This window comes from Lutra lutra, chromosome 2 (genome assembly GCF_902655055.1).
Source record: "Lutra lutra chromosome 2, mLutLut1.2, whole genome shotgun sequence".
Lineage (NCBI taxonomy): Eukaryota > Metazoa > Chordata > Mammalia > Carnivora > Mustelidae > Lutra > Lutra lutra.
In genome coordinates this window covers 183,970,540-183,982,994 of record NC_062279.1, presented here as the reverse complement: position 1 = coordinate 183,982,994, position 12,455 = coordinate 183,970,540, and the positions used below count along the sequence as shown (strand labels likewise).

Below are 12,455 nucleotides of genomic sequence, written 5' to 3'. Positions count from 1 at the left end.
GAGTGTCTTAAAATCCGTCTTAGTATAGCTTTAGAATGGGGAAGGTTGAATCATAGTGTTTGCTTTTTTTTTTTCTTCTGTCTTAATGGTATTCCTGCTCAGTGCTCTGCCTTTCATGAGTATTTACCTGTGAGATCCCTGGGTATACGGAGGTCGGGAGTCGGATGGACTAATGAACACGAAGGCTGCACCTGTCCACTGAACAGTTGCTACTTTTCCCTGCATTCTGTCCCTGATAGATGCACGTGACATTCTAGCTAAATGATAGTGTTTTCCTATGATTTTATTTTTAAGCCATCTTTACACGCAACATGGGGCTCGAACCTACCACCCCAAGATCAAGAGCCATGTGCTCTACCGACTGAGACAGCCAGGTGCCCCTAAATAATTGTTATTTTGATGATTTGTACCCTGTTTTTTTCCTAAGATATTTTAAGGAAGAAAGTTGGAATAAAGGGAAAATAATAGTAAAAAAATGACTGTAAGGAAAGCAAGGTGAAGCCAGAGATGAAGTCAATTTACCCAACGGCCTCAGCATGTACCAGTCGTAGGTCTGGACGATGGTCTCTTGCTCTTAATTCTAGAACTTGCTAGAGGCAGGTCACAGATTAGGCCAAGGCCAAGGCCAAGAGCCAAAGAGTTCAAAACATCTGGCTCCATCGGTACCTAGCTTTTCCGAGGCGGTAATAATCACCCGAGTGAGTGGAGAGGAGACAGTGTTTCTCTCCGCGTTCAAGCTCCAAACTCACGTGCCCTGTGGGACTGGAGAGCAGAGACAGAGCAGGTCTGGGAGGAGGGCGGTCAGCTTGTGCGAAGGGAAGAACAGAGGATGAGGAAGAGCTTGGAGGAAGAAGAACAAGGCACGAGGAGTGGGGAACATGCCCAGAAAGTGCCCTGGTCCAAAACAGAAATACCATCAGGACAGGCAGAGATGCACCACTGATCAGACTGTAGGAGCCGTAGCAAATCAACATCAACTTCACTCTACTGGAATTCTTACAGTACCACATGGCCTGCTTTTTCTAAGCCCTGACCTTGGCCACGTTCCTGTTTGGCATCATGACTTTATTTTCTGGCCAAATCCTACTTGGAGTTGAGCTCTATAGAGGAAGAAGGGATTGCGTTAGGCTTAGATCGTGGCAATACATCGTATGAAAACATGCCAGTTCCTAGCAGAGGGGAGCATAACCCTAAGAATGTTCAGGAAAATTGGAGGCCATCTTCATGTCTGTGTCAAATCACAATACTTTGCTTTTCCGTATTCTTCATATATAAAATTGTCACTTTATTTTATTTTTTTAAGATTATCTATTTATTTATTTATTTGACAGAGAGAGAGAGAGAGATCACAAGTAGGCAGAAAGGCAGGCAGAGAGAGGGGGGGAAAGCAGGCTCCCTGCAGAACAGAAAACCCCATGTGGGGCTCGATCTCAGGACCCTGAGATCATGGCCTGAGCCGAAGGCAGAGGGTTAACCCACTGAGCCACCCAGGTGCCCCAAAATTGTCACTTTAAACCCAGATTTTAAAAAAGTAGTCCTACTAGGATTACAGCTCTGACAAGAGATACTTGCTAGTAGAAGGGGATAAGAATAAAAAATGGCATTAGGGTATTAGGGTGAAATTTACCCAGAAGAACCCAATGTTGTTATAGTTGCCTTTTCATACACACAAAGTCATAGCCATTGCTCAGTGTCAAAATAAACGTGTTTTGCTTCATTTGGTGCAGATAAAGCTATTGTCTCTCCAGAGAAACCAAACAAACCCTTTAACTTACAATACAGTATTTTGTCCTTCCAGGCATCCTACAAGCCATTGTTGAAGCAAGTTGTGGAAGAAATATTTAATCCTGAGAAGCCAGACCCAGTGGATATTGAACACATGTCTTCAGGCCTCACTGACCTCCTTAAAACTGGATTCAGCATGTTTATGAAGGTAAAGTAATCCTGATTGTCCGGCTTGCTGTCTTTGCTGGGCATGAAAATGCTGCCACCAGTTCACCCTGAGGAGGACCATATAGGACAACCTCTGGTGTTTGGGCTCTTCTGAAATCAGGTGCCATCTTTATTTAACTTTGGTCATAAGCAACCTGACCTTCCAGCCTTAGCCAGCTTCTTTTGACCTAAGCGCTATGGTGTTTTTTCAGTCGATACGTGAGGATACGAGCCCCCTAGGATAACATGAATGAGAACGTTTCTCCTCCTTGGCTCACTTTTCACCTAATCCGTATGCTAGTCACAGGTCTTGATGGTCTTTTGCTCTTAATTCTAGAACTTCTGTAGAGTAGTGAATGACTCTACTCAGTCCCATGACTCGCATCACCCCCAAATCCATTCAAAAAACTTTCCTTTTAGCCTGGTGGACTCCCAGTTGCCAAGGGCTAGACTTTCTCTGTCTACTATCAAGGAGAGGTCAAAATGACTGAACAGCCTTTGCCATGGGGATGAAAGGAGGAAAAGTACACAAATGAGATCTATTTTTAACTCACTATAAAGTTTCTAAATTTAAAAGGATCTAAACAAGATTACAGGCTGGACTCCTAGTCTATGCCAGGATTTCAGTTGTAATAACTCTTGGAAATAACAGAATGTTTTGCCTACTTCAAAGCGTCTTTGAAATCATGGATTAATCTACAGAGAAGATCTGGCCTTTCAGAGTTCAATAAATGCATATGCCAGGAAAACTAGTCCACTCGAACAGCCAGAGGAAAGAAATCAGACAATGAGACTCTAGACAAAGCAGTTAAGTGGGCTGGAGGGGCCACCCGGGTCTCCTTCCTGCTGCCTCCGATTAGCACTGCCTGTTACTCTGTGTGGCAGCTGGATTTTCCCCCTATTTATTTATTTACTTATTTACTTATTTATTTTTAAACATTTTATTTATTTATTTGACACAGAGAGAGAGATCACAAGTAGGCAGAAAGGCAGGCAGTGGGGGCGGGGGGGCGGGAAGCAGGCTCCCTGTCAAGCAGAGAGCCCAATGTGGGGCTTGATCCCAGGACCCTGGGATCATGACCTGAGCCGAAGGCAGAGGCTTTAACCCACTGAGCCACCCAGGCGCCCTATGTATTTATTTTTAATAAATAATGTATTACAGATCAGCTTCTTAAAAGTGTGTGGGGGATCCTCTGTCGAATGTAAGCCTAAGGTTGTCCAGTAGCCCTTCCCGATGGCTAGTTTGTGTAGAAATTTCCAGACTAGACCTGGTCTCCAAACCCTTCTCCACTTGAGTACCCTCTTCCTTCCCTCACGAGCTAAGATTTCGCCCTGACAAGAGGCTAAAATGACAAGTGTGGGCTTTCAGGACCCAGGCAGGGAGGTCTGAGGCCGGCTCCACAGGCCCCATGTGCTTCTCCAGTCAGGCCGCTGCCTCTGTGGTTGGCTGGGAGCACAGTGAAGGTTCCAGCCTGCCTGCTCTCTGCTCACCAAACACGTTTACAGTCGGCGGAGACACACAGTGCAGACAAGATGAGGCCTCCGTCTTGCTCTTGGCCAGCGGTGTCCTGCAGAGACAACTGTTTCTTCTTAGCAAATGGGTCCTGTGACCAAATTTGTTTGGGAAACACTGGCTGAAACAGAAAATTGTATTGCTTCTGAGGGCACGGTGCCTTTCCTGTGCTCCTGGACTTTGCAAGTATCAGGTCAATATGGAGCCTCCCTTGTGGAGACGTTTTCCATTACTGTTTCATGAACCGTGACACATCACATTTTTAAATTCCCCTTTTATGCTCTGCAGAGTGTTTTCTGCAGCTCTGTCTCTGACGAGAAGCTTTACTGTCCTAAGGAGGATTTTTGCCTAGGAAGATGCTTGGGGCCATCCTGGGCTGCTGTGTTTCTCTGACTTCCTATCCCTGGTGTTGGGACTCATGAAGAAATGCTCTGGCCCCTTGAGACTGATCTCAAAGGGAAGTTCCCAAGTAATGCATTTCAGAAAAAGGAAGAATTTGTATTTTCCAAGCAGCTGTCAGAATCCGTTCCTCAGCCTCCAGCTGCCAGGCTGTGCTCTCAGTTGCCAGGGGATGTCATTGGTCTGCAGGGGCTGGGAAGTCTCGGTGGGCTAGGCACAAAGCCCTCCCCACCCCGCCACCCCAACGGAGAGGAGTTTTGTTCTGTTGCTAAATGGGCTTGCATGGCTGACTCTTCCCACAACACCGTGGAACTTGAAAAGGAACATCACCTCTGGCTCGTGCATTCAGGGTTTGAACAAAACAAATGGGATAAAATGTAGAGAAGAACAGTCAGTAGGGCCTTGAGGACTAACTGTGATTTCCCAAGGAGCTCTGTGTTTGAGATGGAGGGAAGCCATCAGGAGAGAGTGTGTTCTACTCTGCTCTAAGGCCAGTGGAGAGGAGAGCTTGCAAGATGTGTGTTTAAGAGTCTCTGCCTCAAACCAAAACTCTGTACGAGAGAAGTCAAGGACACTGCAGTTTGCCCTGACTGAAGTCCCAACCTCCCTCTGCATCCTACCGTAACTTGTTACCATCTCCTTCCCGCATTGCTTTCATGTGCTTTTCTCTATAAAGGCTGTCCAGAGAAGTCCCCTGTTCTGTTCTGGCTATCTCTTGCTGCGTAAGAAGCCATCCCAGAACACTGACTTAACGTACTGTTGATCACTGATTTCATTCATGAATCTGGACTCCGGACAGAGCTCAACAGAGAGCAATTCACCTTCAAGATGGCACCCCTGCGTGCCAGCAGGTTGATGCTGCCCATCAGCTGGTGGCCCAGCCTGGCCCGTGAGTGAAGGGATGAGGTTCCTCTCTCTCACCCTGAGCTTCCTTCACAACATGACGGCTGCGTTCAAGGGCAAGCGTTCTAACAGAGAGCCAGATAGAAACCTCAGAAGTCATGTGGCGTCCCATCCACAGTGCTCTGTTGCTCGAGGCAGTTACATGTACGCAGCTGGGTTCAAGGAGAGAGGACACTCTCTCCTCCTCTTGGAAAGGGAGCAGGAACATGAGAAGCAGAAATTATTGTCATGGCCACTTTTGGAAAACACAGTCTGCACTGGGCCTGAATATGCCCTTGGCTGTCCAGCCTGACAGGACAGCGTGTGGCAGATTCTGAGAGTTTTCCCTCCAGGCTAGAGGATAGAACATTCTATGGTGCTCTTGACATTGGCTTCAAAATAAGTGCTCCCAGAAAAGCTTTGATAATGAGACACCTGCCTGTTTGCCATAATTTTTTTTAGTAATATAATCTCAAAACCAATCAACAACCAACCAACCAACCAAACCCTTCCTGCATGATAAGACACTACAGGACTTTCCTCTGCTGGGTTCACTATGTCAGGCCCTGGAAGGTAAAGCAGACAAGCTGAGAGAAGAGCGAGTGTGCCCACAAGACCATTCTTTGGATGGTGCTGAGACAGTGTTCCGCGTCAGCGACGTACACTCGTCAAACAGAGGATAGACTTGTGGTTAGCCACATAAAGCTGTGGGCTTCAAAGGGCAGTGCCCTGGAGGAAGGCGGGGGGACTATCAAACTGGGGAGAGACAGCTTTGGCAGAGCCTGACATTCTTCAAACAACCAAGCATTTCTCCAAGATGCTTGTGCACAGAGCACCTTGATCTCCTTACAGGAAAGCTTGATAGTGATCTAATAAATAAATCGAAACATACCTTACCCCTCATGCTTCAACATTAATTTAATTTAAAACTAGCATGTCTAATAGGCAGCACTTTTAAAAATGCATTTCTGGAATTTGTGGTTTGGATTTCAGTCTCCTGAAAATAATAGACTTTATATCTACTCCATGTGTTTGGCCCCCAACTTGTTTTGACTAAAGGACATGATTTGCCAAGATGTTTTCTCTGCTGGAATTGGCATGAGGAGGATAGGTTTTATCTAATGAAATTGCGTGAGGCCCTTTTACCTCCTTTTATAAATGTTTTTTAAGAAGGTTTTTGTTGTTGTTGTTGTTCCATTTCCTATATGGCCGTGCTTAATTGGAAAATATTAAAAGATTTAGGAAAAAGACTCAAGACCCGGTGCTTGCCTCTGGGCCCTTTTCTGAATTGAGATGAGAGCTTCGTCACCTTGGGCCCATAAGGGCAGATGGAAAAGCTGCTCGGCAGGCCCTGAGAAGCTGGTAGTGAAAAGAGATCAGAATTGAAACTCTTTGAGTTGCAATGAAGATACCAACAAAATGCATGACTTCATCATTTCTTGTGAATCATTTGTGGCGAAGACCGAGGAGGGCTTGGGAAGCTCGGGGCAGCCGTGTGGTGGGCCTCAGGGAGGATGGGGACTGAGACCTGGAAAAGCCATCAGGAACCTAAACAGTTCTCTGAGACTCACTCTGGCCTGCAGAAGATGGAAAGCACCAGGGCCGGCGTAGCACGGGTGCTCGCTAAGTATTCGTTGAGTGAATGGCTGGGTCGTGATGCCATGGCCCTTGGTTTTTCTTAAGAGCTCAGCTTTGGGGCACCTGGGGGGCTCAGTTGGTTAAGCGTCTGCCTTCAGCTCAAGACATGGTCTCAGGGTCTGGGGATCGAGCCTCATGTCGGCCTCCCTGCTCAGTGGAGAGTCTGCTTCTCCCTCCTGCCGCTCATGTATGCAGTCTCTCTGTGTCTTTCTCTCTCTCTCTCTTTCTCTCTCAAATGAATAAATAAAATCTTTTAAAAAAGAAAAATAAGAGCTCTGCTTTGACTGAGCCTCATCTGTCTTAGGTCAAATGTCTTGATTCCCAGGGAAGGATCTGGAATTGGCCCAACTGAAGTCTGCAGCCCTCTCCCAAAGCAGTCAGCTATGGCTGAGGGGCAACCATATAGCTGCTGGGAGCACACCCCACAACCATGGGGGTAAAGGAGACTGTTCATGTGTGGGACAGAAGTGCCTACAGGAGCGGGTGAAGGCTGCCAGGGAGATGAAGGGCAAAAATAATGAGCCTCAGGTGACATTGGCCGTCAGGTCCTTGGACTGTAAGAGCTGGATGTGCCTGTGGGTCATCTCATCCAGCTCATCCTTGTTTACATAAGCAAATAAGACAGAGAGATGGACTGTTGGTGTATCTGTTACACTTAATGGCATTTCTGACAAGAAGTGAACAGTTCAGCATTTGGTGTCTCTTGATTAACTCAGCGCACGTCCTGGAATTCCTGTTCACAACACTATTTATCCTCATGGTTTCCATTTCCTCCTTCTTAACTGTGCTTCCTCCTCTGAGGTAAGGTTGATTTGTGTCTACCACCAACTAAATATGACCCATCAGTTCTAGTGAGATGGGTTCTCACAATGGAATCATTAAACCGAGGCAAAAGCTTGGTTTGGTCAGTCAAAGAACTTCGTCTGCCTGTGAGCAATTATCAAGAGCCTCTTCTGTGTGCTTGCGCCTGTTGTGGGCAGGGAAGACATGAGGACAAACCAGATAGCCCACCTGCCCTGACCCAGCTCACCTTGTGTGGCCTGCAGGCGATGGACAGGAAAACGGAGGACCGCGGAGAGGAGAGAGAAGTGGTGTGCCAGCGAGGACACAAAGGAGGGGGAGTCAGACCGGGAGTCAGAGAGAACCTCCCAGAAGAATGGAGTGCCATCAGTGCCGTGGGACTTAGAAACAAAGTGACCCATGCTGCGGTTCCCGGTGGCCAGAGCTGAGGGCGGATATAGGGAATGGAAAAATGTAAAGACAAAGAGGGAGGCAAAAGCCAGATCAAGATGTCTAGAGGTGTGAATTTTGCCAGAACACTGAGGTGCCATTGAATGGTTGTTAGGAATCTATAATAAGTTTATAGGTTACAAAGGTGACTCCAGCATCGAGTGTGGGGGGGGACATGTGGCCAGACCCGCATCGGGCTGCAGAGGGATGGCAGGCAGATGAGGAGATCCAGAGCTCAAGCAGGGTAGGGGGTGTGAGGGCAGGGGTGCCATGCTGGCAGGTTCCCCAGGACAGAGTGTTGCTCAGATGCAGGAGATGAGAGGACACCACCTGGGGTCATTGGCCTGGTGTGGGGTGACTGCAGGAATGATGTTAACATTCTCTCTGACGGAGAAGCGGAACGGAGAGCAAGAAGACTTGTGTTTGAGAGTTTAGCTTTGCAGCTCTGCAGAGCCTGGGCCGATGGGAGCAATCTGGGGCCACGGGGGCAGGTGAGCCACGGACCGTGGGCAGGGTCTAGGTCACCAGGAAGAGCGTCTGGGAGGAGAGCAGGGGCAGAGGCCCGAGCAGTCGGGGACACAGCCTGTCATGGAGCAGGTCAAGCGAGCCAAGCCCTCTAAGGGAGACTCCAGGGGCACAGGAGAGAAACTGAGAGAGTGGGGGAAGTTTCCAGAAAGAGGAAGGCACCCACTGCAGCAGCTGTGGCAGGGAGGTCAAACTGAACAACGGAGTGTTGCTGCCCATGTGGAGACCTTCTGCGACGTGATTCGGTGAGGAAGTTTCCAGCAGGAACCTGCTAATTGGCTGAGGCTGCTAAGGAATAAGAAGCTCGGCCTTGAGAGATGAAAGCTAGCAGGAACGCTTTAGGTTTGAAGATCTGTTTATAAATGGGGGGCTGTGGAAGTTGCTTCGTTCTGCAGTGAGAGAAACTTGGATTTTAGTCTTCACCGTCCAGCTCACTGAGACTGGGAACGACTTACTCAGCCCTTCAAGCCTCCCTGTGTCGAGCTGTAAAACAGAGCTTCTACCCACTTCGCGGATTCTCCGTGTCACATCGTGTCCTGCTCGCCCCACCCCCTGCTTTCTTTTCCTCCAGAGCCCTTCCCAGCTTCCTTCCTCACCAGAGTGCTGGCGTACTTCCTCATCCTGTTTGTGCAGAAATAGAAATTCTGCCCCAGCAGCTGGCCTGGTCCGCTTGTGGCCACATCCTTGACATCCCTGAGGCCTGGAGCCTCGTGGGGCCCCATAGTTGTTGCTCACTAAGTGTTTGTTGAGTGGACAGATAACTGAGTAAGCAGCACCATGCTCAGCCCACAGTGTTGGGCAGCGGTGGTGGCCGCGCTCGGGAGAAAAGCCATTGCCAAACCCATCTTCGGAGTTGGCACCCCTCTCCTCAGGGCCCAGTGCCCCTTTGAGGCCAAAGTTCCTGTCGCGCTCACTCCCTTCTTGAAGGCTCCGCCGTTGTTGGAGGATGAGGGCCTGACCCTTGCTGGGGCTGGGGGCCAAGGAGTCACACGTGCAGAGAAGCCAAGTGGAGGAGAATCAGCAGCAGGATTCCCAGGACTCCTGGAGGGAAGCGGAGGAAACCCCCGCTCACCGAAACCAATCGGGACAGTAAAGAGCTCTCAGGGTCCACAGCTGCAGAGGAGGTGCCCTAAGCCTAGACCTGCATAGGCTCGGGTGTATGGATTGTAGAAGGAAACTGTTTTCTCTGAGCAGAACCCACGTCCGAAATCTCAGCCAGCAAGGGTCAGAAAATGAAAAAACAGGGAGTCTCACTCGCTTTATTAATCTTCACATTTGCAACAGCTTACATCTGTCCTCTTCCTTGTCCCTTATACCGGGAACTCACAGACACCGGGGACACTGCAGTGTGGGCCTGATTGTAAGGAATGTGTTATTCTGATGGAAAAGACTTCCAAAGACTCCGCCTCCCAATAGCCTGTCCACTGGGCATGTTCTACAAGGAAAGTCTGGTATCAAAAAATAAATCTAAACAGAAACCAAAACATTAATGGGACCCTTTTATGTGTACCAAACCCAGCGATCGCTCAACTCATTGGCCCCAGGGCATTGTTCTTTGTTGTTACTGTTCTTTGTCTCCCTTTCATCTTTCGATCCTTCCTTCCAAGATTCTGGCAGCGGACTTCGGAGCCCAGACTGTCTTATGGAAAGCATATGTCTTCGGAACATACTGTCCCACTTGACGTTCTGGAGCCAGTTGTGTTTCTTTCCAGGATCAAGTGAGAAACAGTTATTTGCAGGGCTGGAAGGAACCTCAGGTTAGCTTCCCAGCCAGGAAACATCACACTTGAAGCGAAGAAAGCATTTCTTAAAGATCTCTAAGAGAAGAAGGATACCTCCAGTGAGCTGGCTGGTCTTCCTCATTCGTCCATGCATTTATTTTAATCTTGCGACATTTGTGGGAAGTTTACCATGAGCATGGTCTGTGCTCCAAGCCCGAAATCCCCAAATCCCAAGAGAAATACGATCCATCCTTCCCCTCCAGGAGCTTGCAGTCTAGGAGAGAAGAGAAGCCGCAGTCCAACTTGACAAGGCCAGGAGGGGTGTAGTCGGATTCAGGTCATGGGGCAGGAGTCGAGAGATGGGAAGAGACAACTTCTCAGAGGAGAGGATGCTTTTCAAAGAGAGCAAAAGGGAAGGAGGTACAGAAGAGAAGGAGGGGGGTCTTTAAATACCAAATAACTCTAGGGGCACGGACAGAGACCAAAGCATACCAGTATGGTCCCAGCCAATGCCTAGGGACCCCAGATCTTTCCTGCTGGCATGGAGAGTTTCCAGGGCTTAGAGACAAGTGGAGAAAGCAAAGTATGATGTCGAGTATCAGAAGTGAAGGCGGTAGTTACCCTTGGTGAGGTTGTGACAAGAGAGTGGGGCACAAGAGGGACTCTAGGGTACCAGCTTTCCGTGTCTTGATGGCTTTATTTTGTGGAAGCAAATCAAACCGAACACTGTGATAAATGCAATTTTCGATGCAAATGTTCAATCAAGCATACTGTGTTTACCAAAATGTCCAAAAAAACCCAAATACCGTGCAGTCGGGTGTGGCTCAAATTCTCGTAAAGGGTTCCAGCAAACTGTATGCATGGAAGATGGAAATAGAGACACAAAGGAGAGCCACACTGAAAGGACCCTCCGTGCTAAATTAGGGAGCTCGAACTTCAGCCTCAAAGACTCGTGGAGAGAGCAAGCACGCGATGGAGCCGAGGGGCGTTTCAGAGCGCAGCCTCTGAAGCGTGGCCCCTTGCAGCACAATTGAGTTACTGGGTGTAAACCTAAAACCCCTCCACCTGAAAAATGCAGCCATGATTGTATTTGCCCCCAAAAGCTATTTTGAGGATTGACTAAGATAATGCAAATGTTTAGTAGACTGCTCCCTAGGCTCAGCAATAAATGTTTGCATTTTAGAAAGCTTCCTCGGGCAGGAAGGAGAACGGATGGGGGGACGGCCAGAGCAGCACGAGGAGATGATCCAGAAGGCTGTGGCAGTAATCTAGGGAAGAGAGAATGAGAGCCTGAGCGGAATAGGGTCAAGGAAAGTCCAGGAGAGATCCACAAATTTGAGGGGACACAATGAAGAGGCTTGATCTGGGAAATGAAAGAGAGCAAAGTCCCTGGTGACTGTCAGGTGTCTGGCTCAGGGGCATGTGCCGATGGTGATGCTGTTAGGAAGTCAACATGAGGGGGGCCTGGGTGGCTCAGTGGGTTAAGCCTCTGCCTTCAGCTCAGGTCATGATCTCAGGGTCCTGGGATCGAGTCCCGCATCGGGCTCTCTGCTCAGCAGGGAGCCTGCTTCCCCCTGCCCCTGCCTGCCTCTCTGCCTACTTGTGATCTCTGTTTGTCAAATAAATAAATAAAATCTTTAAAAAAGAAAAAGAAAGAAAGAAAGCCAACATGAGGAAGAGACTTGGCAAGGTCAGACATCAGGTTTGGAGCCTGTTGAGTTTGGGGGTCCTGGGAGACACCCAGCTGGGCATGTCCACAGGAACTCAATGGCAGTGTTCAAGCGGAGGACATAGATTTGGGAAGAATGTAAAAGCCTGTTGAAGGCAAATGAGTAGGTGAGCTCCTTCGGGGATGACCTATTGAGTGAGAAGAGCCACGGGCCAAAGACTAAACCCAAAGTAACATGGACATTTAAAGGGGCAGACCAAGGAAAGGAACCTGTGGAGAAATTTGAGAAGAAAGGATCAGAAAAGGTAGAAGGAACCACCAACAGGGAGTGCTGTTAGAATAGCCAAGCAGGGCATCATCAACTGTGACAGTTGTCACAGAAATGACCCGTTCAGTGAAGACAAAGTAGTGTCCCTTGACTCCTACATATGATGGCCATGGGGACTTCAGGGTAATAGTGGGACACAAGCAGGATGGTCCTCGGTATGTAGTACATGACTTGCAAGAAAGCGGCCAACAAATGCAGTCCAGGGGAAGGAGAGCGACAGGGCAAGAAGCCGGGGGGCAGGGGAGAGGAGTCAGTCTTTTCCTGCAGATCAGAGTTTCCAGTATCCACCACCACCTGTTTTGGAAAAGGTTAGATCTCTCTCTCTCCCTCTCTCTCTTTCTCTCTCTTTCTCCCTCTCCCTCCCTCCCTGTCTCTTTCCTTCTCTCCCTTCCTTCCTTTTTTCCATTTTGAGTTTCTTCTCCAGAAGCCAAAGAGTAACTTATGTAACTGGAAACACTGAATGTATTCCCTTTTTAAGCGTTTTTAAAATAAGATATTGAGAAGTGGGTATATTCAGGCAAGGAAGCCGGAAGAACCCAGTTGGGAAAGGAGTTGGAGCAGGGGCAGGAGCAAGGGCTTCCTGTGGGTCTGCTGCCCACCCTGCTCCTGCTCGGGGAC

The 12,455-nt window shown here is 48.6% G+C and overlaps 1 protein-coding gene across 1 annotated transcript in view; it reads left to right on the top strand.

Annotated features, from left to right (window-relative positions):
- Positions 1–12,455, top strand: part of SCFD2 (sec1 family domain containing 2) — a 433,371-nt gene that overhangs the window by 407,541 nt on the left and 13,375 nt on the right. Inside the window, exon 7 of the mRNA XM_047719274.1 lies at positions 1,799–1,933. Within this exon, the coding sequence (XP_047575230.1) occupies positions 1,799–1,933 (135 nt within the window). The remainder of the gene's footprint in view (positions 1–1,798; positions 1,934–12,455) is intronic.